The 23,624-nt window shown below is 39.3% G+C and overlaps 2 protein-coding genes and 1 long non-coding RNA gene across 19 annotated transcripts in view; 1 reads left to right on the top strand and 2 right to left on the bottom strand.

Annotated features, from left to right (window-relative positions):
* Positions 1–5,108: 5,108 nt before the first annotated feature.
* Positions 5,109–8,173, bottom strand: LOC123974180. The gene is made up of 6 exons (XR_006825782.1): positions 8,119–8,173; positions 7,461–7,553; positions 6,307–6,345; positions 6,101–6,145; positions 5,581–5,655; positions 5,109–5,439 (listed from the first exon to the last, which is right to left on the bottom strand). It is a non-coding gene; the product is annotated as an uncharacterized LOC123974180 (long non-coding RNA).
* A 946-nt stretch (positions 8,174–9,119) lies between these two features.
* On the top strand, positions 9,120–21,880 carry kif9 (kinesin family member 9). Of its 12 annotated transcripts, XR_006826068.1 has the most exons (23): positions 9,120–9,399; positions 10,632–10,803; positions 11,000–11,106; positions 11,188–11,418; positions 13,245–13,328; positions 13,437–13,529; positions 13,685–13,832; positions 13,942–14,006; positions 14,103–14,180; positions 14,350–14,418; positions 14,693–14,797; positions 14,912–14,967; positions 15,081–15,168; positions 15,274–15,404; positions 16,135–16,308; positions 16,424–16,650; positions 17,137–17,316; positions 17,418–17,497; positions 17,679–17,762; positions 17,866–17,949; positions 20,047–20,359; positions 21,036–21,103; positions 21,177–21,880. XR_006826068.1 is itself a non-coding variant. In XM_046057065.1 (21 exons), exons 1-20 carry the CDS (start codon positions 9,304–9,306, stop codon positions 17,947–17,949), a joined length of 2,352 nt encoding a protein of 783 aa, XP_045913021.1. In that variant the 5' UTR covers positions 9,120–9,303; the 3' UTR covers positions 21,144–21,880. The 12 variants fall into 12 exon arrangements, 8 of the variants coding, with proteins under 8 accessions (XP_045913021.1, XP_045912902.1, XP_045912750.1 ...); XR_006826092.1 differs by lacking the exon at positions 20,047–20,359; XR_006826049.1 differs by having other exon boundaries at positions 21,036–21,880.
* The window catches only part of scrib (scribble planar cell polarity protein), a 73,478-nt gene continuing 67,965 nt past the window's right edge, over positions 18,112–23,624 (bottom strand). For 3 of the 6 annotated variants that reach the window (XM_046056237.1, XM_046056321.1, XM_046056409.1), the window contains 3 exons: positions 23,505–23,542; positions 21,190–21,244; positions 18,112–20,186 (listed from right to left, as the gene is read on the bottom strand). In XM_046056237.1, the coding sequence (XP_045912193.1) occupies positions 20,056–20,186; positions 21,190–21,244; positions 23,505–23,542 (224 nt within the window). In that variant the 3' untranslated portion in view covers positions 18,112–20,055. Of the gene's footprint in view, positions 20,187–21,043; positions 21,074–21,189; positions 21,245–22,001; positions 23,014–23,504; positions 23,543–23,624 lie in introns of those variants that run through there. The other 3 variants (XM_046056655.1, XM_046056576.1, XM_046056492.1) reach the window with 3 other exon arrangements.

Here is a 23,624-nt window from a genome sequence, read left to right as displayed (position 1 = left end):
TTTACTGTGAAACAATCTGTCTGTCTTTATACAGTTAGAATTTGATTTAGAGAACTAGTTGAGGGATAAAAACAGTGAGGTGGTGGAAATACATTTCAAAGACATTTATTCTGGAGCTGATGCTAGCTAGCCTAGGAGGGCTCTGCAGCAGGTGTTTAAAACTGCTCAAAAGGTCATTGGTATCCATCTACAGTCTACGGAGCATCACTAATATTGGTGAGATGCATGCGCAGAGTCCAAAGGACAGTAAAAGACTTGCAGTATCCGCTGTTGTACCATCCGACTACTTAATTCATCCTCACCACTCCACCATGTAAAATACTTTTATTTCTATTGCTTATTATTTATTCACCCTTGTATATAATTTTTGTATCTAATGCTTGTTTTGCAAGTACGATAAAGGGAACTTGCAACTTAATCTGATGTTGTAAAATGATGATGACCTTGTACTCACTTGTTTACTTGTACTTAATACTGTGTTGCTATTGATGACAACCATTTTTAGCATACATACATACATACATACTGCCAGGGTGATGATACTTAAAGACATGAGCAGGTGAGTCCATATTCTAAACACATTTAACACAGTACAAAAGTCCAAGCAAACTTAACAAGCTAGTAATATCAAGTTAAGAATGAACCTTTTATAGTCAAAGTCAGGTTAGGATAGCATTAAAACCTTAGCTTTACAAGCCTAAACTGAAGTTATAACTGTATGTATATTTACAAAGAAAATATGACTAGGTCAATTCACATACTAAACATTGTACCAAAATATTAATACTGTTGCTATCAGTGAGCTTATGTACTAACTAATGCTTAACAGCTAAGGAAATCCCAGCACATACAGTGGGGAGAACAAGTATTTGATACACTGCTGATTTTGCAGTTTTTCCTACTTACAAAGCATGTAGAGGTCTGTAATTTTTATCATAGGTACACTTCAACTGTGAGAGACAGAATGTAAAACAAAAATCCAGAAAATCACATTGTATGATTTTTAAATAATTAATTTGCATTTTATTGCATGACATAAGTATTTGATCACCTACCAACCAGTAAGAATTCTGGCTCTCACAGACCTGTTAGTTCTTCTTCAAGAAGCCCTCCTGTTCTCCACTCATTACCTGTATTAACTGCACCTGTTTAAACTCGCTACCTGTATAAAAGCCACCTGTCCACACACTTAATCAAACAGACTCCAACCTCTCCACAATGGCCAAGACCAGAGAGCTGTGTAAGGACATCAGGGATAAAATTTTAGACCTGCACAAGCCTGGGATGGGCTACAGGACAGTAGGCAAGCAGCTTGGTGAGAAGGCAACAACTGTTGGCGCAATTATTAGAAAATGGAAGAAGTTCAAGATGACGGTCAATTTCCCTCGGCCTGGGGCTCCATGCAAGATTTCACCTCGTGGGGCATCAGTGATCATGAGGAAGGTGAGGGATCAGCCCAGAACTACACGGCAGGACCTGGTCAATGACCTGAAGAGAGCTGGGACCACAGTCTCAAAGAAAATCATTAGTAACACACTACGCCGTCATGGATTAAAATCCTGCAGCGCACGCAAGGTCCCCCTGCACAAGCCAGCTCATGTCCAGGCCCGTCTGAAGTTTGCCAATGACCCTCTGGATGATCAAGAAGAGGAATGGGAGAAGGTCATGTGGTCTGATGAGACAAAAACGGAGCTTTATGGTCTAAACTCCACTCGCCGTGTTTGGAGAAAGAAGAATGATGAGTACAACCCCAAGATCACAATCCCAACCGTGAAGCATGGAGGTGGAAACATCTTTCTTTGGGGATGCTTTTCTGCAAAGGGGACAGGACGACTGCGCCGTATTGAGGGGAGAATGGATGGGGCCATGTATCGCGAGATCTTGGCCAACATCGTTCTTCCCTAAGTAAGAGCATTGAAGATGGGTCGTGGCTGGGTCTTCCAGCATGACAACGACCTGAAACACACAGCCAGGGCAACTAAGGAGTGGCTCCATATGAAGCATCTCAAGGTCCTGGAGTGGCCTAGCCAGTCTCCAGACTTGAACCCAATAGAAAATCTTTGGAGGGAGCTGAAAGTCCGTATTGCCCAGTGACAGCCCCAAAACCTGAAGAATCTGGAGAAGGTCTGTATGGAGGAGTGGGCCAAAATCCCTGCTGCAGTGTGTGCAAACCTGGTCAAGAACTATAGGAAACGTATGATCTCTGTAATTGCGAATAAAGGTTTCTGTATCAAATAGTAAGTTCTGCTTTTCTGATGTATCAAATACTTATGTCATGCAATAAAATGCTAATTAATTATTTAAAAATCATACAATGTGATTTTTCTGGATTTTTGCTTTAGATTCCGTCTCTCACAGTTGAAGTGTACCTATGATAAAAATTACAGACCTACATGCTTTGTAAGTAGGAAAACCTGCAAAATCAGCAGTGTATCAAATACTTGCAAACCAAGCAGGTGTAAGGCAAGGTGTTAAGCATTGGCTTCACTTTTTAAACCTGGAGGTTCCTGCTTGAGTGGAGTCCATGCCTGAGCAGTTTGTTTATGTCATGTTATTAAAGTGATGGATTACATAACTCAAGCAAGTTTCAGGGCTCCGAGGCTCAGGAACAACCTGCATGAGGAAATCAGGACGGCTGAGTCAGTAAACTCTTAAGTCCCTTCTTAAAACATACTTTTATAGGAGAGCCTTTCCCGATTTGATTGATTTTTTATATATGTTTTATTTTTAAACGTGTATTTTAGTCTCAAGTGTTTTCCTGTTTTTTATCGTGTGTTTTTGTGTTTTATTGCCTTTGCACTTGTTTTTGAAAAGTGCTCTTTAAATAAAGATTATTATAGCTGCCTGTTTATTAGGTCTAGCTAGTTACAGTAAAGCTAATGTAGCTGAACAGCCCTGAAATAGAGATCCTACCTTCCTGAAAGTTAAAATGTTAAGTTTTGTTTCAGTGAGGTGTTCATTCAACTTAAGGTAGTTTGCAGACTGCGGTTTTGTGATGTTTGTTTCTTTGCATTGGTTTATACTGATGTGTTTCTATTTATACGTCACTGAGGGAAGACTTAACAAGACAACTACAACATCTTAAATTCTTAGTGTTTTTCCTTTTTAATAGTGAAAAAAGTGGTGCCGATACTTTAAACATCTAAACATTTGTGTTTAACTGCAATGATGCCAATGTCCTGTAACTTTAAAATAACATTACTTTAAGTAGATAAGTACTTAAGTAACATTTTAAATACATGAGTTTTATTAACAGTATTACTACATAGTGGTACTAAAGTCTGAATACTTCCACCACTGGCTGTAACTACTGCTATTCATCCTCCACTCATTATACAAAAGTCCTCTCAGTGATCTCTTGGACCGGGCACTCAATTAAATCACTTTTTCCTGCTGTCACTTTTTTCACCTACCGGCTTTGCCTTCTGTTGCAGTTTCTTCTCAACTGTGCCTCCTTTATGCCACTAAAATGAAATATAAAGCAAATATATAAAATAAATAGAATTAAACAAACATATAACCCTAAACCAAAGACAGAATATTTGGTGTTTGCATAATATCCTTTTGCCTTTTCGTTTGTTCTGATTCTGCAAGCTCTTTGACATATGATTGTAAACAAAGTAGCAAAATAATGAATTAATAAACCAGTTTCATAGGGACAGCAGAAGTATGATTAATGCTCTAGCTTATTATTGATTCTTGAAAAACAATCTTATTCTTAGACCTATGTTTAACAAGTACCTGCTAATTAAGCAATAGTCCTACAATGGTAAATGTGCAGCACACTAAATAACATTTGAAAGACAAACATAGACTACCTTTCAGTTCTAGGTAACAAATCAAGTTACACAAAGTCAAATCATTGCAAAGTAAGAAGTGAAGTACTTTTATTTAAAGGGTTACAGTAATACATTAGATGATAAGAAAAAACATGTACAGAGCAATAGCAGTGTTTAAATATTTCAAATCTATTAAAGTTGTTTCCTTTTCAGGAATCTCTGTGAAAATCCACCGATCTTACTTCACTGTCTTACCGTGGCTGCCAGAATGAATCCCACCAGACACAGTAGTGTAAGTCCTCTCATCTTAAACATAAATTAGCCTCCAGTCTGCTCATTCACCTGCTTTATAGTCTCCATGTGTGTAGGTGGAGTCTGTTGCACTTTTGTATTGCAAAAAAAATTTGTATTTATGCTGCATTCATTGCAAACTCCAACTAGGAAAGCCACTTGAAGTTGGAATTCCTACTTGTGAAGCTTCCATGGAATCACACATATAACACAAACTAAAAGGCAACATAATGTATTTCCATCTATTTAAATTAAAATGATTCATGCTAGCATATATTAAAACCTGTTCTGCATGTAAATTGATGTAGAAATGTTTGATGTAGAATGTATGTTTATTAGGGAGCTGATAACAGTAAAGAATCTCTGAAAATCATCTTCTCTGCAGAGTTATTCAGTAAAATATATAAAAAATGCCAAAAAATTAGGAAGTTTTTGAGGATTACAACTTCACTCGGCCATAAAATTAATGAACACAGAGGGCGGTGCTGAGGGTGCAATTAGGTGTACACTTGACAAAGAGTTTGTCACGGTTAGCCATGTATTTCGTTCACTTTCGGCGTCAGGCACCACCATGCACCTGGAACGCTTTGAGCTTGAAAGTTGGATATTTCAACTCAGACATTTCCCACTTTTGAGCAGTCTGGTAAGTGTCATCTCTTACTTGGCTTGAGTATATTTTTTAAATTGGTAACAAATCCCATAAAATGTGGTTTTGCCCATCTCTCAAAACTTTCCGACTACAACAGCCTTCTGCCCGAAGTCTTTTTTTCCTTAAATGCAAGTCTTTAAAATCTCTGAAATATATAGTTTGTAGTTAGCAAAATGGTTCTGTATTTTCCTAAAACACCTGGCCACACATTTGGTGCTGCAGTGAGTATTTACGGCAGCAGGATGGTGCATGTGGGATTGTGTCAGTGTGTGTGTTCATGGGAATGAAGGAGCTCTGTGGCTCAAATAGATAAGTTATATCAGGCTTTAAATATACAGACAGTACCTGTTAGTACGATTAATTTGTTTTGTTGAAAGTAAGAAGAATATATATTGCCAGCCTTTTCTTTTTGTTTTTGCGCTATCTATATGTCATAGTTGGTGTAAATTTTTTCAAATCGGGATAAATTATTTAAATTTAACTTTTTGGGGGGTTAGATCCATAAAGTTTAACTGACGTTAAATTAGCCAAACTAAGAAATGAAAGGAAAATATCACAATGTTTTTAATAAAATTTTTAGTCAAAAGAAGCAGTAGCAGAATGATCAAATCTCCTGCTTCTTCCTCTTCCTGATGGTGGTACTTCTCCATCAGAACTTAAAATATGAGCTGTTGAGTTGAGCCCTCTGCCGTGTGTCCTCTTTCATTGTTTTGTTTTTCCCTGGAAAAGATAAGATCAACAACATTTAAGCTAAAAAGCAAATTGTATGTTTGACTTGCAACATCAAATGATAAATTCTGAAATATTCAAAGGGCGCTGTTTATGTATTTTGTAATCCTTGAGTTCTGAACAGTTTCTTACCTGGGTGTCCTCTCCATCAGCATGTGGTGGTGCAAACCCAAAAGTATTTTCAACTGGCTCCCGGATACCATCCCACTGTACAAATAATAAATTAAAACTATAAATTAATCAAAAGTTCAGTAACCTTAATAATCATGGAATAACTTTAATTAAACAATAAAAAGTGTATATATTGTAAAGACATTGACATTTGATGTCAAACACAGCAGTTACATAATCAATAAATTAACCAGTTTCATAGAAATGGCATGATACATGGTGTAGATCTTTTCACTTGCCTGTTCATCAATTCTATCAATCATAATAAAAAAAGTTGATTTTATTGCCATCAATTCTAGAAAATAAAATACATTTCTAGCCCTTAAATTAAGATAAATCAATAAGAAAGTGACATTTCAGTTATTGCAAAGTCAGTGAAGAACATTTTAGCAGATTACAATGAGAATAATTAAGTGACACAAGATATAGAATAAACAAACTACAGAATTGTTCTCAAGTTAGATCCTTTTCACTTTCTTACCTGGGTGTCCTCTCCATTTTCAATTGACTGTTGAATACCACCCCCCTGTATAAATAACGAATTAAAATGATAAAATAATCTAAAGTTCACACTCTTATATGTTAACACTTTGTCTCTAAGTCATAGTAGGCTGTTACACTTTATTTCTGCCACTTCCTCAGAAAACTCATTCATATGTTTACTCTATGAAAGTTACCTGTACCTACCTGTATACTCGTATTATTTTCACTGTTATTCTGTGGTACCTGAAATAGACATGCATTGTCTTTAATAAGAGATCTAATAAGCTCTTTAATAAATTAATACAGTACAACTTTACCCTAATGACGGTGACACAACAGTGTGTGTGTTTGCTTGTTCCTGCAAGGTCGCTGACTTTGGACTTCAAACAAAGCAGCAAAGTAACATAAAAAATGTACCTGTTTCATAGAAATACCAGCAGTACAATACAAGCTGTAAACCTTTACTCCAGCCTCTTCTTTGATTCTTGAAAATAAAATTTAAAAAACTTTACTGTTCTTTAAGGCGCATCTAATTCATACCTTGTACTCCTGAAAGTATTATATGAAAGAACCAAATACTGTCCTATATTTAAAAAAGAACATTTTAATCCTAAGACCGGTTCTGTAACTGATATTTTAACACTTCTATAAACGCAATCATCATTCTTAAAACATTAAATATGGAGGACACTAAATGAGGGGCTAATATCTGCTCCCTTAGGGTTAGTCGCACCTAGCTCACAAACACATTATTCTGTTGTGAAATGACAATGTTTGAAATGGTTTCAGTCTGGCAGCTTGGAAAGTTACATAACAAGATACCAGAGAAATTTAACATAATGTATATTTTTGGTCTATTTGCAACAAATAATAAAATAACATAGAGAATAATACAATGGATTTTTTTTATCAAAATGAACATTTAAGTCTGAGGTCTATATCATATTCAAACCCTTGCAAGAGAGTGAATAACAGGTTAGATCAAAGAAATTGTCATTTCGTGAAGTGAAATTTTATTGAAAACCAAGTTATCAGTGGCATTCTTCAGGCATACACCCCATGTTCAGTCTGGTCTACTCTGCTGCAGACGTTTCAGCGTTAAAGTTAAAAGCCATGCACTACTCAGAGTCTCATTACATCAGATGTAAAGAGGCATTTGTTGTGGTTTAAATGTGTTTCTCTGCAGCAGCCCTCACCTAATCTTTGGTTATAACTGGATATCAAGTTTTATCTAAAAAACACAAACTATCTGAAACAGGCAACATTGTTGCCAAGAACATTTCTCTTTCTGTACTTTGACTTCCCAAAAAACACTTGGACAATAAAAAAAAACACTCTCTCCCAGTGAGTCTACCCACCATTGTTGATTGAGGATTGTTGGTTGTCATTTTAAACCCTTTATCACCTTCCAACGGTGACCTAACCCCTGAGTCATCCAATGTATTCGGATCCTGCAATGGACATTCACATTAGATTTCAAGTAAAGCAGCTAAATCATAAATAAATGTAAATGTAAAATAAGGAAATGCAGCACTCATGTCTGTAGGGAAAGCTGGAAAAAGTGCCACAAATGTTTTACAAATCTCTACTGGACTGCAGCATGACTAAATGCAACATTTCATTGGACAGCCATAATTTCAAATTTTATACTGTACAAAGCAGATGACACCATTACCACTTTCTCCCATTAAGTCAACCCACTGCTGATGAGTTGGTTGTTTCCCTCAACCTACTCCCATTTGGCCACTGAAATTGTAATAACTTTAATCAAAGGATGTAATAGTGTTTTGATCGTACAGCAGCTACATAATCAATAAATTAACCTGTTTCATAGAAATATCAAATTTAGTTCAATTAAATCAAAATGTGAATGAACGTTATTTAGCACATTAGAATTTGGGTAATTAATTGATAGAAGTTACAGAATAAAGAGAAACTTCAGACTTGTTCTTAGTAGTCAAAGTTATCATTTTCAGTATCTTTTGAGATAAATCTTAGGAAAATCGCCAATCTTACGAAAGGTGGAGCCGTTGCTGCAAGAGTGAATCCCACCAAACAGAGTAAAATGCTCCCTCTCATCTTGAACATACATTAGCCTCCTTTCTGCACAAACACCTGCTTTATAGTGTCCATGTCAGTGGGTGGAGACCAGTGGAAATATTCAGATCCTTTTCCTTTACTTTTATTATTACTTGTGCGTTGATGTAAAAGCAGGATTTCACTGTTTTAGTTAGTGGAGCTCATTTGAACTATTTTGTATAGCTAACTAATGATTATTTTCATTATTGATATGCTCATTATTATTGATTGATCATTATTGATATTAATATGCTCATTATTTTCAACAGCTGGAACTATGAAATGATTTGCATTAAAAATGATTTAAATGATTAATATATTTGGCAAGTACTCCACTACATTTATTCATTTAGCTGATGCTTTTATCCAAAGCGACTTTCAATTGCAATACATGTCAGAGGCTGCACACCTCTGGAGCAACTAGGGGTTTAGTGTATTGCTCAGGGACACATTGGTAGATATGTCGCAGTGGGAAATTTAACCCAGGTCTCTCACACCAAAGGCATGTATCTTATCCACTGCACCATCACCACCACAATTATTTGACAGCTTTAGTTACTAGTAACATTATAGACCATTAGTTCGTGTGACTGTAGTGTATAACTTTGGTTGTGTTTAGGTGTAATTTTGGTACGCATTACCATAAACAAGCTCTATTTTAAAAAATAAATTGTTGGGCTTCACTAATTTCTAAACCCTGGTTACCCCTGAATGCATCACTTAATATTAACCATTTAATTAACCAGCCTCCATAGATAGGAAGGAACATGGCTAGTTGGAATAAGTTTTTAGAAATTCTTTCATTTTGTAATTTAATGACAAACAGTATTTTTATTTTTTTTATTAACGATGATTGTTAATCGTATGTTTCGTATGATTGACATCATAATTTGATGATGTTCACAGATGGTCAGGCCACGCTGCGGGCGCGCTCTGCCTTAACGTGCGCGCTCTCGGTCGTTACCTAGACGCTGAATGTAAACCGCAGAAGTTGAACAGAAGAGATGAAGAGGATAAAGTTCAGCTGAAATGTTCGACTAGTTCAAGTGAATGTAGTTAAGTTAAGCTGTCGACTTTAGTTTTGTTCAGTTGTCGTCGTGTTTCGGACAGAAGTGGTAAACTATGAAGGCTCACAACAGCGAGGTCGGAGTGTTTGTCCGAGTCAGACCGACGGCGAACTTCGCCCAAGACTTAATTGAATGTCTTCCTGACGGACAGGTAACAGGTTTTAATGCCACTATTAAGATCCAGTTAAACCGAAAGATAGCCGATTTTGTTTTTTTGAATTTCAAAAATAAAATAAAAATAAAGCTAATTTATCTTTGCCCAGCAGGAATTATTTTGCGGTCAAAACCGTTGATGCGTTTAAAACTCGTTAACTGGTGAAAACTCGTTAAATCTATTACTAGGATTTGTTTCAACAGCACATAAACACCATAAATGATAAGTAATATTAAGACCTTTAGTTAGACTTATTAGCACCTGCAAATCATTATAGTCATGCTTACTGGGTTACTTTATGTGGTTATGCTTTCCAAACTCGAGAATCTGCACAACTTTTTTCCTAAAAGGCCTTTCACAGAAAAGGTAGAGGTGCAATTAATTACATTAATGATGGCTGCACTACATTTAGCTTATGGCCCTGCTATTATGCATGAATGCTCACTGGGCCATTTAAATGGAGTGGAGCCATCATTTATGCCAAAACCACCTCTCAAAATTGAAATCTGCAACATTTAAAAAAAAGCCTAATTATTATTTCTTTGTTGGTTTCCTTATTCTTCTTTGACAATAAATTTAATATGTTTTGGGGTTTGAACAGTTTGTTGGGCAAAACAAGGGATGTTTAAGACCACTTTAGGCTCTGGGAATTTGTTATGGACATTTCTGAAATTTTCTGGCATTTTTAGAAACATTTACTTAAATAATGGAGATAATGATTGACAGATTAATTCATAAAGAGGATAACAGATGGTGCTACTAATGCTTTCCACTGGAGTAAATCCTGACTTCATGAAGACTATGCTTTTCATTTTAAGGCCCTTTATTTCGGAGTTTCCTTTTATTTGTCACCTATCTGTAAATCAATATCTAATAGAGATAAGGGTGGATAGATTAATAGCCACTGAATTTGTGATAGTCAGACAATTATCTCAATATTCAGTGGCTAAGAACTTCACCACATCCATATCTGTAATAAATAACCTTACCCCAAATGACAGCTTTGCCAAAATCACCCGTTTTTACAACCTTATTTCCAAATATAACTGAGCATATCTCATAAACAAAGCAGGAGGCGTTGTTTGCAGTTTCCACAATTCATTCTGTATTTAGTCCTGGATCTTGACCACAGCACAGCTGACACCTTGAGGCATTATTTCAGTTAATGCATTAATGTTTGTAGTTTTAGAGTGTATACTCTAAATCTCTTTTTGTGTCTTGTCCCTCAGACAGTGAACATCTGTCACAGGAAAACCTCCAGGAAGCCCAGGGACTCCAACAAAAGTCAGCTAAGCTCCTGGTCATTCCAGGTGGAGGGCGTCCTGCAGGATGTGTCCCAGGAGGAGTTTTACAACCAAGTGTGCCGACGGGTGGTACTGGGAGCACTGGATGGCTACAACGGTAGAACCTGTTTGTCTACATCAACTAACAAAGTGCAGTCAATTAGTAATACCAGATAAGTGTTCCCAACTTAATGTTAATGTGTCTTAGCCAGTAGAAGGGCCCTCACTCCCTTGATTATATTGAGTGTTTTGGAGATGTTCATTATGTAGTGTTAGTCTAGCATTTTTAATGTCTTCTGTTGTGTATTTTTCAGGTTCTGTGATGTGTTTTGGGCAGACAGGTGCAGGAAAGACCTATACCATGACAGGATCCACAGAATCATACAAGCAGAGAGGTGTCATCCCTCGGGCCCTTCAGGAGGTAACTCACTCGTGAACATTTTAACGTCTGAAACACCCTGGCTTTTTTTTTTTTTTTTAAATATCTCAACACTGTATTCAGGTGTTTCAAGAGGTGGAGAAAAGGACTGAGCATGCCTTCACTGTGCATCTGTCCTACCTGGAGATCTACAACGAGACCCTGGTGGACTTGCTGCCATCGCTGCGAGGCACACAACACCCGTCTCCTCGCGGTATGGTGGTGACGGAGGAGCCGGGCAGAGGGGTATTCATCAGAGGTCTGTCTCTTCACCCTGTCCACAGTGAGGAGGAGGCCCTCAACCTGCTGTTTGAGGTGTGTGGTCTAAAGTTTAGAACTGTAAAAACCTGTCCAACTTGAAGGAATAATTTGGCAAAAAATGTAAATGTATTAACTATTAAAGTTAATATGACCAGCAAGCATAAAAAACTGTTGATCCAAAGGTCCAGTATCATCTTTTCTTTTCTATATTGTTCCCATTGAGGGCCCTATGCTCATGTGGCAGATTGTACTTGTTGCTTTTCTTATCCCACAGGTGAAATGAAAATCTCTAAATATTGTAAAGAGGATGTAAACTGCAATTGACCCTTCGCTAAGCTCCGCTCCCCCTTAGTTACTGTTACTGACAAACTGTCGGCGCTGCCACTGTCTATTTCTGCACTCGCTGGAGAAATATTGTCTAATTTGTTGGAAAAGTGATCTCAGAAAGAAGCAGACCGTTTTGCAGTTGCATTATACATTTCAAGGTTGTATTCAGGCTGTAAAACTGACTCAAACGGACGTCAAAAAAATGAAAGATGGAAGCTAAAGCCTACAGATCACCCAGTACAAGTAAGGATCAACAGTGTTCCTGAACAGCTGGGTAGGCCTCTATTCATTTTTACAGTCATTAAAAAGCAGAACAGTAGGGCTTTATTACGTTACGTTCAGTAGGAAGTTAGCTAGCGTTAGCTAACTGGTGCTGGGCAGCGATTAATCGCATTGTTACGCGCAAAATTGAATAATGAATTCGAAAGTAGTGTATTGCACACTTTTGATTTAAATGAACTGCTATATATAAAAGTGTAATAACGTGGTTTTAAACACGTTAAACAAATAAGGTACTTTTTCACCAGCAGTATTCCCTTTACACAGTATCAATAAAATATTTCTTGTAAATCTCAACTTAAACATTAATGTAATCAAATCACATATTAAACAAAAGCTATTTCCCACTGCCAGGGAATTTTATCTAGCTTGTTAAAACAAGTTACCATCAGAGTCCAGTTTACTTGGGATTTTTTCTGAGCAGGTATCAGCAGAAATATTTTTCTTTTATCAGGCAGCAGCAGAAACTATCTATGTTCAGTAGCAAGTTTCCTTGTTACAGTGAGGTGAAGTGGTCGAGCACAAGGTGTACTGGGTGCGTTCCCGTCGCGGTCGTGCTCGTCTCACGCACACGCACGCCTGCTGCCGAAGTTGAATTGTCTTGTACGCGACGCGCAGCACAAATCAGTGGAAGAGAGACTGATCCTCGCTGTTTGTGAGTTTCCAGAATCTAAAGAGTTATCAGGACATCAGCAGGAGGGAATTCACATGGCAGAGCATCCCCGCAAAACTAAATGCAGGCCTATCAGGTAAAGTTAGCCTATGTATAATTTTAATTTAAGTTAAAAAGGCTACGGCTGTGTAGCGCACAGAAGCCGTTGCCATGGTTACTATCCATAGAGCGCCTGCCGTTCACTCGCGGAGCGCTGTCTCCCTTTCTGTTCACGTGAGAGAACCTGCCGAAGCCTGACCAGATCTTAGAAAAATACAGCCAAAAAAAGCTAGACAGCGACTCTTTTTACATTAAAGTCAATGGAGAGAAGCCATGAGTGTCGGACCTCAGTTAGAGAGAGTCCTATACTGTGACTGGACTGCCGTGTATTCGGGAGCGTGGCTTAGCGAAGGTTCAATTTACTTTTAATTCCAGTTTATGCTGTTGTTGGAATGTTGTTGTTTTTCCCCCACAGTTTCAACAGTTTTTACTGTGAAATAAAGTTTATGGTTTTGTCTATGGTTTAATTTCATGGCTGTTAAATCTGTATATTGTGTAATCAGCGTTGGATGCATTGTTAAAAGCTGAACCTTTTTTATGAAGCTGTTCTTTCTTTACTCAGGGTGAAATGAATCGCATTATTGGATCTCACGCATTGAACCGGAACTCCTCCAGGTCCCACTGTATCTTCACTGTGCATATAGAGGTAGAAGTCAAATTACCTTTCATGATTTACTATATTGTTTACTGTGGTCAAACATGCCTTTTCCTGCACATTATTTTAAGTAGTAGACTATGTCTTTCTCATTCACAGTCCCGCTCACGGACTCTTTCTGACAGCAAGTATATCACCTCCAAGCTGAATTTGGTGGATTTGGCCGGTTCGGAGAGGTTGCGAAAGACTGGGGTAAGTTTTAGTGTGTGCCAGCCAGTGTGTCTGGTTATATTTCAAGTTGCTTTTGAATTTTTGATCCTCCTGTCAAAGTGGAAAAAGGCCTTCTGTATTATTTGTCAAATCACTTAACCGTTTCCCCACTTCATGTCACCTTCCTTGTCTTCCAGTCAGAGGGTCAGATGTTAAAAGAAGCAGTGTACATCAACAAGTCCTTGTCATTCCTGGAACAGGCCATCCTGGCCCTGGCAGACCGTCGCAGAGACCACGTGCCCTTCAGACAGAGTAAACTCACGCATGCTCTTAAAGACTCACTGGGTGAGACTGCCAGGCACTTGGTTTTTAACAATGCTGATATTTGAAGTCGAAGCAGCCCTTTGCTGTGTAGTAATACTTAGAAAAACAAAGTATTTGTCTGTTTCTGTAGGAGGAAACTGCAACACTGTGCTTGTGGCCAACATCTACGGTGAGGCTGCACGGATAGAAGAAACAGTAAGGAGTGGGATATATTATATACAAAAGAAAACTCTCTTTCTTACTGTATGTGGTGTCATTTCAGCTCTGGATGATAAATAATATTCTTTGCAGCTCTCTACTCTGCGCTTTGCCGGCAGAATGAAGTGTCTCCGGGCTGACCCTGCTGTTAATGAACACATGGATCCAGCAGTGAGTTCACATGAAAAAACACGTACCACATCACATGACACAAAAACTACTCTAAGTAGTCATACATGGGTAGAAATATATGTATTATTTTTGTTTACAACCTGCATTGTGCTGTACTGTCAGTCATCAGACAATAGAGTGATCTCATGAAATTTACTGTTGTGATTAGGCCATGATCAAGAAACTTCAAAAGGATGTACAGACGCTGAAAGAGGAACTCTCTTTGTGTAATACATTGGTGAGTAGAGCTAGCAGGAAAATGGTGAGATGGCAGATATTGTCTCATGTGTTTATTGTCCTGGTTTACTGCTGCACACTTGCAGATCAGCACAAAATGTATACTTTAATAGATTCAAGGTGTTGCTCAGTTTTATTTTATTCAGCAGGACAGTTTTTGTTAACAAAGAAAAATACTGTCTTTCAGCCTTTGTCGTGTTTATTTCAAGGCATTAGAATCAGGAACACATTTAGCTGGTTCATATTAAAATTTAAATTCATTCACCCTTCACCAGGTGAACCGGCCGAGCCTCACGTGCGAGCCGTTGTCTGATGCCCAGCTGGCGGAGATCCACAGCCATATTCGGAGGTACCTAGAGGGAAGCCTGGATGAAATCAGTGTGAGAACATAACAAAGAGCACAGCTGTGAATACTTCCTCTGCCGTACCAAATTGTGTCTTTGAATTGTCCTTTGAAGGCTTTAAAGTTCTCTCTGTATGACATGTAATTACAGATCATAAGTATCAGGCAGGTCCAAGCAGCGTTCGCACAGTTCAAGCTCGCTGTGCAGTGAGTATCATCTACCTTTTGAAATCTGCAACTTCAAAATGCTAATTTGGAACAAGACTTTAACTTGTTAATGGTACGTGACTCAGCATGTTTATGTATGTATAAACATGCAGGGAACAGGAGCAGAAGGTAAAAGCTCAGCTATGCCAGACCTACAACTTGGTGAAAAAAGATCAGAGTGCTAACACAACTGCTGTCAAGGTCAGCATGGAAATTCTGTTTGTCTCTTGTACCAATGACTGCCTGGTCAGTGAACAATTCATGGTGATTGAGCTTTGATTAGATGTTGCTTTGTAAACTCTCTAGGAGTGGGATACCAGAGGTAGCGCTGAGGATGGGGAGGCCGTCAGCTTTGGGGTTCCTCCTCAGTCACTGAAAAACAGCCAACGCCCAAGTTCGGTCAAAGCCAAAACTAAGAAGCCTAGTGACAAACAGAGGTAAGTGACCATTTTAGATGGAAGCCAGCAAATTCTGCTGATAGTCTCTTTAAATGTGACAATTTTTGTACAAGTATTTTTTCCCCTCAAGTAAATTTTTGGCAGAAACATACGTTTCTGTGAAATCAAAACTCCTCATTGAAATTATTCTTGACCGCTCTGGGATACAATAGACCAGAGCTTTTCAAACTCTGAGGCACACCTTCCCTGGGGGGCTCAGAGAGAGAGACATGAGGCAAAGATACTGTGTGAAGTGAAAGGGAGAGGTACATGCTGGTGTTATCATTGATTTGTCCATAGCATCTGATTGCTGCAATTGGCATAAAATCTCTTTCTCAGATTTACAAATCTAAACACAGATCTGATGCAAACATTTTAGATTCAGTGTTAAGCAAATTTACAAATTTAAGTAAGTTCAGAGAAAAAAATATAACTCAGAACTTGCCTGAGAATCATTTTACATTATTGAGGATCATTGATGTCCCATCAGGAGGGCGGAGGTGCCACAGACTTTGAAAACCCCTGTAACCAATCTGGAAAACAACAGACCATTAAATGAATGATAAAAACACTTTAGAAACTTAACAGCATTCAACTTAACAGTTAAATGAATAAATAAAAACCAACCTAGGTCCAGCTGATTTGTTGCCTGTGTACTCTTTGAAAGACTGGACTAAGTTACATGTGTTACTTTGGTTTTCCTAATGGCACCCTTAATGTTATTATCCAGCCAAAGCAAGAGACTAGGAGAGGGGAGTCCAGTTCCAAGGAAGCGTCTGGAGAGTGCCTCAAAATCAAAGGTGAATTCTGTCCAGACGCCTGAGAGGGAGTCACAAGAACCAGATACAGAGAGCCAGGACACGCAGGAATCACAACCACCTGGCAACGAACCCCTCCACCCTGAGTATGTGTATGATACGTATATAATTTTATCTATGAAATGGTCAGCTCAGAGATCATTTGGTAGTCCGATAAATGGAATGTGTATTGTTTTTTTTGATGCCCTCATCACTGAGAAGTTTCCCGTCTCTGCCCAGCTCTGCACGAGCCAAAGAGGAGGCCTTTGAGGATTTTAAGGTGGGACAAGGCAGCCAGATCAACCGCATCTTCAAAGAGAACAAGACCGTGCTGCTGGAACGCCGCAGTCTTCTTCGACAGCTCACTGAGGAGGTCAACACTGTCAAGAGAGACATCGACTGCACCATGGCCACCATACAGCAGCACAAGGAGATAAGAGAAGGCCAAGGTACTGCTAATGTTTGTCATCAAGAAAATACCATTCTTTCATTTGTGCTTTGCTGCTGTTAAAGTTCCCATGAAATGGAACCTAGTCTTCCCTAATGTGAGGTATTTGTTGTTGAAACACATTCCTTAACAAGCGGAATATCAGCTAGTGAGAGAAAATCCTCATTACCAGTCTGCTTCAACATGGCAGCTAAGACTGGTGCTGAGGCACTTTACCAGCCGTAAATTTTGCGTGTCACAGCTTTTATTAATGGAACTTAATGGAACCTAACCCAAAGCTCAGAAAAACCTAGTAAATGGACCTTAGATTAATGATTATTCTATCACACGTACTGCTCGTGCACTAAATGTTTTGTGTTTACACCAAAAATAAAGGTATAATGGTTATTGTAATGGGAGAGTGCTTGACTGCACAGTGTGGGTTTGTACCGATGGTTCATGGGACTTAAGAGGTTAAATAATGTTTTCATTGTGTTTTTGTATGAAGGTCAGTATTTGGTTGTGGAAGGGGAGCCACTGCTGCTGGAGCCAGATGCCCCTTTATTAATGCAGCTCAGAGAGCTGAAGGCCCTGTACCGGCAGAGATACGAGGTGCTGCGTGACATTAAGGCAGAGGTCAACTACTGCCAGCATCTTGTGGATCAGTGCAGGCTGCGCTTGCTCTCTGGTCAGTTCTCCAAAGATCTTCTATCTACAGCTTCCCTGACACAGCTTACAGCATTCATACATACAAGCTCAAAAAAATAAGCAATTGCTTGTGTGTCCCAGAATTTGAGAACTGGTATAAGAAGTTTTTCCTGGTGCCTGAGGAAGAGCTGGACATAACTATGGAAAAGACCCTCGAACAAGTGAGTCTGCCCCACATTCATAATACATGTTTCAAGTAGAAGCACAATAATGCTTTTGTACATAAAAGGTACAGGTGCAAGTCCCACTCAAGCAGTGGAGGAAATTATTAATTTTACATATAGTGAAAGTTGTGACTAAATTGTGGTAAGGCGTTATTATCTGCTTCCCTGCTGATCTTAGGACGATGGTGCAGAGGAGAGGCTTGCTCCTGGCAGCCCCAGCGCTGAGTCATTCTACAACACCCACCACAGAACTCAGAAAAGGGTGGGTTTCAATTCTGTTTCACATGTAATGACGTGCAGTGAATGGTGGAAAAGGTCTTTGCCAAAGTAGAGATATATTAACAATCATTAATCTGTAAACAAAGATTTTTCTATGTCAACAGCGGAATAGCAGGGCACAGAGGAACTCGTCTGGACAGAGAAGACCTCCGATTCCACCTGTTACCTAAGTGAGTTTTATGTGCAAACTAAAGTTAGTGAACTAGTGAGCGTCCACGTGTGTAATTTTCCATTTTAGTGTATCCACTGCCAACCAGCCTCATTCACTTCTCCACTGCAGGGTTTTCTACATTTAATTTGTACATCAAGCACAAAAGACACAACACAATGAATCAGCTTCTTAAATGAAAAGTAAAATTTATTATTCCTGAACCACAAAATAGACTTCTTTGGTTGTACAAATTCACTAGTTACAGTCTTGTATGAGCTCTAACCCTTGACCCCTTTCCCTCCGACCTATTTGCAAAGTAAAAGCCCCCAAAGAGAACTCAAGACAAAAGAATAAAACACACAAACATGAAACACTGCATTAATAATGTAGTGAAACCCATCTGAAAAACGATTTACCTACTGTAAGTTTAAAAAAAAAAAGAAATATCAGCCATTGCAAATGTTATCAAACAAACTGAATTTCAGTCAGTGAGAGCAACATGGAAAGCTATCATTAGAAGACCTACATTAAATTAACAAATGCTACTATGCTGTGATTCTGCAAAAATACCCATCAGATACATAAACTGACAAGTGTGTCAAGCAGTGAACTGAATGAGATCAATATCTTGAGAGGGATTTCTAAATTGGTTCTGCCTCTCGCAGCTCTCCCATTAACAAACCAATATACATGCAGAGAGTGTCCTGATACCAGGCCTGTCCAAACCCAGACACATCAGCAGTCCAGACACTCGCTTGGTCTAGGTCAAGACTGGCTCAGTTTCAGACCCAAGTTTGCTTTCCTTTCATTATTTGTACATTATTCACACAATAAATGATTTTTCAGTGGCATCAGATTTAAATTAACCATAGACAGAAATATAAAACACCTGCTACCTTCACGTCACTCTGGAATACCTCCATATAGCTCTAGGATAGAAATTAATGATTCACATTGGTAAAATAAAAGATACCCTAAACAGGGAGGATAAGTACCGTTAATTAGTACATTATGCTAAAAATGTATGTTGTCAAACTTTGATATTCTCAACCTTTTCTGTGAAACTGCCAGCTCAATGCTGCAACCTCGAGTGGAGTTATATTCTATACAAGGGGAATGTAACAGTCAATAAATCTGGACCGATGACTCACCGATATTTTGGTCCAACCCATTGGTGAGTTGTGACACAGATGTGCAACAGCTGTACATTGTCCAAGCAATCTAATTTGTAGATATGCTTCTTTTAAAAACCCCTGGAGAATAAGTGTATATAATAGATTAACTGATATGTGATTTATTAGTTAAAAGCTTTGACCCATATCTATTCTACATTTTTGTAATGATAAATGATTAGAAGCATCAGTCATGCTCTTTGTGCCCAAAAGGGCTGGAAGGGTTAAAATGGAACACCTTTAATTTTAGTAAAACAATAAATTAAGATATTCTTAAAAAGCTGATCAGTGACAGTGCAAAAAAAGATATGTACTGTTTGTTGTTTTTAAAGCTCCACAACTTGACTATGAAGGTAGCAGGATGTTCCCTCCTCAATTAATATATACACTCCTGTCCACCCCAGGTTAAAGAAACCCCTGACATTTTACAATCTATTCACTGAAAGCCTAAAAATATCATTTCAAGAAGTTAGTATAGCTAAGACCCATTTCTTTTCTCTTCCAGTATGTTTTTTTTTTCTAAAACAGCAGAATCATTGGAGGTGCGAGAATTAAAAACTAAAAACTCTTTTTAAAACAGATCAGCTAAAAAGGTAAACTGAGTGTAGAACAAATAAAAACAAATGGTCTGTAAGTAGCAATCCTAGCTAACCACACGAGCTCGTTCTTGCCCTTGAGGGACTGTTGAGCAACTTGCCAACTCATTCACAGACTGTATAGGCAAGACTGGCACGCAGGATATAAGTGAGTGTGTACGTGTGGTGACTATCAGCTTCTTAGTCTCTGCAGTGGTTATATATAGGAAAGTAAATCTCGCTCTACTGACACTGTAGTGTTTAGTGACTCTGCACCTCCTGTGGATGCACCCACGTGTTACCAGTACTCCACAGTGAATGAAAATGTGTGTCTGTGTTCGCATTATGTCTTCGCATTTCTTCTCTCAGTGTGAGGTGTTACGTGGGCACAGCGGTTTCCAGGCTGCGGCGGCCCTGCCTCAGTTTGCGCTTGTTGCTGTAAAGGGCCATCTCCTCCAGGGCTGAGGTGGCAGGCAGCGGGGTGGAGACCTCAGGACTTGCAGTAGGCCCTAGGCAACAAAACAAAAAAAAAAAAACACAGAACAACTTCAGAATTGCATCTATAAAGCTGCTGCAGTTTAGCTTCTTTTCATTTCACTGATTAGAAAGCAGATGGATCCCTTCAACCTGCGAGAGAAGCCCCACATTCAGATCAGCAGCTGGAAAAAAGCAGGACCCAAAGGTTTTGAGCAGAAAACTGAAGCACCCAGTGACTGCATGTTTAAACCTGACACCTCAACAGGCTCTATATTCAAACTCACAGCAAGAGTTGGTACCAATTGTTGTTTAAAGAACTCATTTGCTATTACGTCATCAAAATGATTGACATGTGCTTAAGTGACCGAAGCATCGCTGTGCCAGCTGAGTGGGTGGATGAAAGATGACAATTATCTGTAGCAATGCATCCTCACGTCTAAAATGATTCCATCCACAGTCAGAGTTTAAAAAAAGGCCTCAATTCAGACACATTTGCACTTTCAGGAACATTACATCGCCTGCAGGCATGTTGCTTCCCTCTGAGTTAAAATCATTAAGAAATACTGTTAAAGAGACTTCTGATGACTGACCTGCTGCATGTATTTACAAAACATTTAACAACTAAAATGAGCATACTGACTGATAACAGCTCCCTTTAATCACTAGCTTCAGTCAGCGCTTTAAACAAATCCATGCAGTCTGGAACACTGTTAGTGTAAGATCATTAGTTACAAAACAGCAAATCTCTCTTCCACTTTGGTCTCAGCAGCAGGCAGAGCACACCCATCTTAATACCTGAACCCACAGTTTTCCACACAGGTTAGAGGATAAATGCACAAACTAACACACTCTCACATGTTCCCAAAAACACATGCACACAGGATCCTACCAAGACGAGCTGCTTATCCCAGGTATTCACCTGAATCAAAGTGGGAAAGAAGAAATTGAGGTAATAAATCCATCACTTGAAGTCCACACATCTTTTTCAGGCTTGTGCTGATACAATTTAAAATACTGAATAGCTCCAGTACTGACCTGGGTTAGTGGAGCCGTCGTCGTGGAACTGCACGTCATCGACTGTATCAGGGGACTGGAAGACAAGAAGAGACTGTAAATAACTGAGAGGTGGGGGTGTTCTCAGTAACCTGTATCCCAGGGGAAGCCTTCACCGTGTGAGCAGTGGAGCTGGCAGCGAGGGAGACTGAGAACACATGCCAGCCGCTCACAGCAGCTTTAGCAGACAGCACTGAAGCTCCCAATCTGTCAGAGCAACAAAAGCCAGAGTACCTCTACTTGACTAGTCCCCCCTGAGAGATGGGCATGTTAAAGGAAAGGGAGGTTAGATCATCAGTTCCGGGGTTTGTTGTGTAGGCACGTCCACAAAGAGACAGCAAACAGAGCGACACTACAGCACCAACAAGAGTCACCAGGCACGACGGAAAAACCAAGCAGCATGTTGAGTTGTTCTGTCTCTGTGCTGATGCCATTATATTACCAAGACCGATAATGTTTTTATCTTGTAATCTGTGTTGAGAAGCTGTTTATTGTACTTACGGAGCCTGTCAGAGGACCACTATGACCTGCAAGCTGAAGATCATGAGATCAACCTAGTCTGTTTATTAATGGCTGTGCATGACATCTTCTGGGAGGAGCTGGCTGACAGTTTGAAGAGGTCGTTTTATAAGTTTGTTTGTTTTAAATTAAATGTCACAATTAACACATCTGATATTGTTGTTTTGTTTGTTTTTTTTTTTGGGGGGGGGGGGGGGGGAGGGGCAAGATAAAATACTTTTATTATAGAAATGCGATACAAACTGAATTATATTAACTATCAACTTTAACCAGATGTCATGTTTGCATGAATGTCCATTAAAAAGGTACAATGTCATAATTTAGAGTGAGGCTGGCTTCTAACTGTTTATCATAAATGTTTAATGTTTGCATTGATTGGTTCATGTGACCCTCACCTTGCAGATCATAGCGGTCCCTCTAGTTTCCTGTGTGCAAATATGATGTTAAAGTTACAGTCACGTTACCGACACATGGCCACATCACTTCATATGCAGGAGTCTAAAACATTATACAAACACTTACCATACGGTGATGTCAAATTACATTACATCTACCAAAGGGACAACAAATTGATGTCACTGTGCAACAACTAAACCACACTCAGTGACACACATCTTGACCCATTTTAAAAGACCACTTCCAGACAAGCTCTGCTCACTCCAGCACTATACTCCAGGATTCCCAAGCTTCCCCTCCCATCTTTTCTTCCACACAGAAGGAAAGAAACTTTTTAACACAAAACTACCCTACTGATAGCGCAAGAGGAGACCCCTCAGAAGATTGGTGTTTCAAAAGCCAGCACATGAGAGGAAATGTAATGGAGGACATGTTAGTCCTCTGCTGATACGTGAGCCATGCGTGGAACAAGACAGGCATGGAATTGAATGTGAGAGTCGATAAAATGCAGAGTTTGTGGCCATTTCCCCCGGAACCAATTCTGGTTAGTGGGATCAAAAACCAGCCTGTGTCTCTGCAGCTGGTCAGTGTTATTGTCTGTGATTGATTAGTTAGCTGAGAGATAGATGGGTGTGTGAATGATTTGTGACATTTGTGAGTGGTTAAAAGTGAGAGACCAGAGATTGTGAGGAGGCAAAACCTAGACTTCAGTTGCAGTGATGCCTTTTGATTAACAGAGAAACTAGAGGGGAGCAAGGAAAGCCAGGGGGAGGGGAGGAGGTCGGGCCCCCCGGGAGCTCAGCATGCAGCCAATACCTGGATGTCGTATACGGGTTTGGAAGAAGGAATGGCAGCAAACTGTCGGTAGTCAAACTTCTTTGACGACAGGGACTAGAAGGATAGCAAACAGGAATGAGCAGAGGGAGAGGGGAAATAGGAAAACAAGGACAGAGAAAAAGGAGGAGGGTGGGACAACGTATAGAAAGGAAGAGAAAGGGGTGGAGAAGGAATAAGAGAAAGGAATGAGGAAATAGGTGGGAGGCAGAGAGGCTAATGGGTGATTCAAACAGCCAGCTGGCATATGATGGCAGAGCAGAGTGTGTTCTCAGCTCTGATTGGCTAGAGTGATAATGAACAAGATGGTGGATTAATGCCACAAATGTGTTTGGAAGCAAATGTAATTTCCCTTCTCCGGCCTGTAACCAAACAACCTCATTTGTTGCATTTCTCAAATAAAGCTCCTGAAATGAAACTGCAAAGCGTTACATCTTTGTTGAAATATTTGATAATTCACGCTGGTCACACTGACACAAAGGCCACGGGGGGGGGATCAATCAAAACCAGTTTGGAGACTAAGAAAAAGGAATATGTTCAGTGCTTACCAGCCGGCCTGGAGAGGTTAGTCCTCGAGGACTGAGCTCTGTCAGAGGAAAACAGAAAATGTCAAGTTAGAATAGAAAGGCAAGGAGGGCTGGGAATGACATATCAAGCATTAGATTATA

Source organism: Micropterus dolomieu, linkage group LG01, assembly GCF_021292245.1.
Source record: "Micropterus dolomieu isolate WLL.071019.BEF.003 ecotype Adirondacks linkage group LG01, ASM2129224v1, whole genome shotgun sequence".
In the NCBI taxonomy this organism is placed as follows: Eukaryota; Metazoa; Chordata; class Actinopteri; order Centrarchiformes; family Centrarchidae; genus Micropterus; species Micropterus dolomieu.
This window is presented reverse-complemented; position numbering and strand designations above follow the sequence as displayed.

Coding starts and splice junctions, on each gene's coding strand:
- kif9 (XM_046057065.1), top strand. CDS start 9,304: ATGAAGGCTCACAACAGCGAGGTCGGAGTGTTTGTCCGAGTCAGACCG. Junction 14,968..15,080: donor CAGTTCAAGCTCGCTGTGCA/GTGAGTATCATC, acceptor ATAAACATGCAG/GGAACAGGAGCAGAAGGTAA. Junction 16,309..16,423: donor AACGAACCCCTCCACCCTGA/GTATGTGTATGA, acceptor ATCACTGAGAAG/TTTCCCGTCTCTGCCCAGCT.